Below are 4,747 nucleotides of genomic sequence, written 5' to 3' on the forward strand. Positions count from 1 at the left end.
ATTTAATAAAACATTTAAGTAAAAATCATGCTCCAGTGAAACCTGTTTGACAGGTGCTAGAGAGAATGTCAACTCCTCTATTAGATGTTACATGCATAGTACTTTAATATTCATCACACAACCCCTTTAAATACAGACGTGCTTTCCAATTCCTCAGTGTCTGGAATCCTACCCACAGCGTAAGTAACTCAGGTATTTCTGTAGCCTCTCCTGTTGTTCTGAGGAGTAATTGACAATCTGCTGTATAGTCACAGATCGGAAGGTACCGTGTGGTCAGAGTCTGACCCTGGGTTACAATCCCTACCTGCATGTGGCTTGTGAACCCGGTTCAAGGTTCAGGGTTTACAGGAATGTTCTCAGACAGATCTGGGTTCTGATCCACACATTTTGCTGCTGGTTATTAAATTGTTAAATCATTGTTGATGTGAATATGTTTGATGTAATCTTTACACAAAGGAGGCACAATTATAGGGTATACTTTAACAGTAATGAGGCATTTGATAGAGGATTATATGGTAATGAGGTGATTAAACAGTAATAGTGGGTTATACTGTAATGCGGCATTTGATTAATATTGGTTGATATGGTAATGTGGTATTTAATAATATATGTTAATGAAATATTTAATCGGTACTGCAACAACAATAATTTGCATTTATGTAGTACCATTAAGTGAAATGTGACAAGGCGCTTCATAGGATTGTTATCAAACACAATTTGGCACGGAGCCATATAAAGAGATATTAGGACAGAAGACCAAAAACTAAAGAGCATCTTAAAGGTGGAAAAAGTGCTAGAGAGGCAGAGAGGTTTAGAGAGGAAATTCCCCGGAGTTTAGGGCCTGGGTAGCTGAAGGCACGGCTGTCAATGAATTTTAGCAAGCGATGTGAAATCACCTGGAGGAAACAGTCTGACACCACTTGGGCTTCAGAACTGCTACAGTATAACTGGAAACAGCGGTCTTTTTAAAGGTAAACTTTTTAAACTAAAAGTTTAAAACGATCCCAGGTAGGTTACTGCATCGCCTCTAAGAGGAAAGTCAGCACTTAATTTACTGTAGAAATGTAACGGGTATCCTGAACAGACTCTGAATACATATTTAAACACATGTGTACAAAGCAGCGTGTTGCTACATGGAGGGTCATGTGACTTAGTAACCCGGAGCTATTCTGCCAGCTCCGTAGTGCTGTACGTGGATGTGAGCCTTTCTGATATGAGTAAAGTTAAGTCTATTATAAGATACATTTTACAAGGCTCCTGGCGTGGAGTCTCATGAATGATCTTTTTTTTCCAGGAGAATGATGAAAATGGAGCAAGGAACCTTCTTTCAGCTCAGTTTCTTCCTCTTACTTATAGTGGCAACAGTTTCAGCAAGTAAGAAATATTATTACAGAAATCAACATGAACACCAGTCACTTGTATTTCTGAATCTGCGACTGATAATCATCCTGTCACATTAGTGCCGTCATTCACTTGGGGTTTATCACTTTTACAATTTCTCCACCTGTTTCTTTTAATACCCTAGGGTGGAAACCATCAGTTCCTTAAGTCTACCGTAAGTCCCATTATTTTCTCCAATCCCATTATATTACTTATATTAAACCCACTAAGTTCCTCCCCTTGACTTATTTTTAGTTTGCTCTGTACCACTGGTATTTTGTCCTCTTGCGCTGCTGTGAGCACAAAAGGAGGCCATTCGGCAATTGTGCCTGTGCCGGCTCTTTGGTAGAGCCATCCAATTAATCTCTCCCCATCTCTTTCCATTGAACAAGTTTGCTATTTACTTATTCTCCATTGTGTATGTGTGAGAGATCAGTGTCTGTGTGTGACTGTGTGTGTGGAAGGAGCAGTGTGCGGCGGCCCGGCCCAGAAATCAGCACGGTCCCGGCCTGCAAAACCATCAGCAGGCCAGGGCCATTGGAGGGAGCAATGTGCGGTGGCGTGCCACTTCAGGGAGCAGCGCATGCTGCTGCAGGAGAGCAACGGCTACGAAGCCAGGTCACTGAATGCAGTGCGGGCAGGCACAGCAGGAGGGGGCAAAGGAGTGGCAAGAGTTTGTAGAGGGAAGTGACCGAGGCCCAGGAGAGGCGTGAATCTAGGGTCCAGAAGAGGCGAGGGCCCAGGGGCAGCACAGGCCAGCCCACACTGCGATATGTGTGCGCGCTTGGTCCATGCAGCTGAGCAGGTCTCGGTTAACCCTTGCCACTGGACCAAGACCTAGCTCTGTCAAGCCCGTGTGGTGGCTGGTGTGCAACAGTCCACGCACAGGCATCTTCCACCCTTCAGGATGTAGTTCGCGATCTGGCATATTAGGTCCTTCATTGAAACATCTGTGAACTCATCCCTTTTTGGCGTGGAAGCAAGTCATCCTCATTTCGAGGGACTGCTATGATGATGATGATCACTGCATTGTCTGAAATGGGTTCTGATTCACTCTGGTGAACTGTCTAAATTGGCCAGTACTGGGCCAAATACGAGGAAGGAGGTAAAATGGAGGAAAAGAGGCGGGAGGCACCAGCTATCCCGCACAATCATGAGAATCACAGCCCAGCCACAGGCAACAATCCCAAAGTCTGCAAACTTTACAGGGAGTAGCAGAACAGAGCCCTGGGGCCCCACTTTGTCCCTGCTTTTCACCAGAGCCACCACTGGGAGGTGCTATCCTGGCCAATGGAGGGTCGAGCATAACATACCTACAGCAATACGCAACTAGAGGGAGGCAAGAGTAAAGAGGTTTATCCTGCCCGAAGGGAAAGAGAAAGAAAGTTTTCTCCGACAGTACAAATTTATCATTTCTTCTTTACTCTTGTACTCTACATTCATGTTTATAAAAAACAATATCCTTGACATTCTTTTAGGATTTTAACAGGAGACTAATTGGTCTATTTTTAACCAGTTAATCTTTCACAGACTAAAATTAGCTGACAACACTTAGAGCGATAGAGATTGAGGATGGAGCAAACGATTTACAGAATTCATTTGGAAAATATGTTGAAATGGGCAGATAAATGACAGATGAAATTCAATACTGATGTGTAAAGTACTGCATATTGTTTGAATGCACCATATGTATACAATGAATTGGAAATAATTGACAAACGAAGACCAAGAAAATGTCCTGGGAGTAATTGTTAACTCATTACTTTTAAAATCACATAATATGTCAATTAAAAAAAAGACAGACAGAACAGTAGCGAACAAGTCTACTGGGGGCTCAATTCGCCACTTAGCAGATTACATGGAGTCATGTGTTCAATTACATACTTCCAGTCGCCATACACCACAAAAACATATCCACACGTTGAACTGGCTGCAGAGAGGAGCAACATGGAGTTTAAAGGGGATGAGCTGTAGGGGTCTACAGTCTCAAGATCAGATAGTAAAGGTGAAACCTACTGAAGTATAAAAATATTAAATGTTGCATATCAGCTAAACACTGATTATTACATCAATAAACCAGGGTTGCCAGCCAGAGTGCATGAATTTAAATGAGTGAGAAATAGGTTAAAACTGATATTAGAAGGAACTTCTTCACAGAGAAATAAAACTTGGATCAGTTTCCCAGGCAAAGTACTGCAGATATTAGAGACAGTAATAAGAGAGTTAGGGTACCCGATGTTAAGCTTCAATGAGCTTAATGCCCTTTGGCCTTTTTCATCCTTAACTTTTCTTATAAGAAGAGGAACATTTTAGACTCTTTCAGGGTATTGTATTCATTTAAGAGTCTGTGCTACTATGTGAGAGTGACCAGAGACCGATCTCCCCTGTATCTATGCAGGATTGTGGTGTATGGAATAAACTGATGACGTGATTGTGTTTGTCTTCAGTGCCACAGGACTGCACAGAGATTGAACAAAACAACCAAAATGCAACTTCAGGGCTTCACGTCATCCAGCCAGAAGGATCCCCACTACTTGTGGTCAACTGTGTCATGAGAAACAACGATAGCTGGACAGTGATTCAGAGAAACACCAGAAGTAGCCGCATCACCTGGACTGAAAGCTGGACCACATACAAATACGGCTTTGGTGATGTGTTGGGTGATCACTGGTTGGGGAATGAGTATATCTACTATCTGACCAGGCAGACTAGATACAAACTGAGAATAGAGTTTACAGATTATAGACGAGCTATTAAATATGCAGAATATGACTCTTTTTACATAGAGCCAGAGAATAGGAAATATGCTATCAGACTTGGAATATTCTCTGGGAATGTTTTTGACAGATTGACCCAACTTAGCCCCAATGTACTGATTGATAACCAGCCATTTACTACAATGGATAGAGATAATGATAACTCCGGCATTAATTGTGCCTCTGGTCGTGGTGGATGGTGGTTTAATGCCTGTGGAAATGTGTACTTGAATTCCAACTACCCATACTGGCCTGGAGTATCCATCCGGGAAGTCACTATGATGATTCAACCAACATGTTAACTGGGGCTTTGAGGAAAGATACCAGGTTGTGTGACACTTATTTATTCAGTGACCATTAATATCACATAGTTATGATAGGAGAAATAACATTATTTCCATTATGACAAAATGCCAGTAGTGTGCAGTGTCCACTCCACTCTTAGTTACGACTATAGGCCCAAGTAATTAATCCAACCTTAAATATACAGCACTCCACTCCTCTCCCCTATCCACTGGCCAATTAGTCACCCCCCCTCCCCGGCCCAGTCCCAAGTGCATCAACTATCTCCAGTTGTTGCTATTTATACCACTTGACCAGCAACTCACACA

The 4,747-nt window shown here is 42.5% G+C and overlaps 1 protein-coding gene across 1 annotated transcript; it reads left to right on the plus strand.

Annotated features, from left to right (window-relative positions):
- Positions 1-1,298: 1,298 nt before the first annotated feature.
- LOC139227027 (fibrinogen-like protein 1-like protein) lies at positions 1,299-4,438 on the plus strand. The gene is made up of 2 exons (XM_070858116.1): positions 1,299-1,374; positions 3,828-4,438. The coding sequence occupies exons 1-2, from the start codon at positions 1,299-1,301 to the stop codon at positions 4,436-4,438; spliced, it is 687 nt and encodes a 228-aa protein (XP_070714217.1).
- The last annotated feature ends 309 nt before the right edge of the window (positions 4,439-4,747 follow it).

This window comes from Pristiophorus japonicus, chromosome 16 (genome assembly GCF_044704955.1).
Source record: "Pristiophorus japonicus isolate sPriJap1 chromosome 16, sPriJap1.hap1, whole genome shotgun sequence".
NCBI lineage: Eukaryota > Metazoa > Chordata > Chondrichthyes > Pristiophoridae > Pristiophorus > Pristiophorus japonicus.

Coding starts and splice junctions, on each gene's coding strand:
- LOC139227027 (XM_070858116.1), top strand. CDS start 1,299: ATGATGAAAATGGAGCAAGGAACCTTCTTTCAGCTCAGTTTCTTCCTC. Junction 1,375..3,827: donor AGTGGCAACAGTTTCAGCAA/GTAAGAAATATT, acceptor GTTTGTCTTCAG/TGCCACAGGACTGCACAGAG.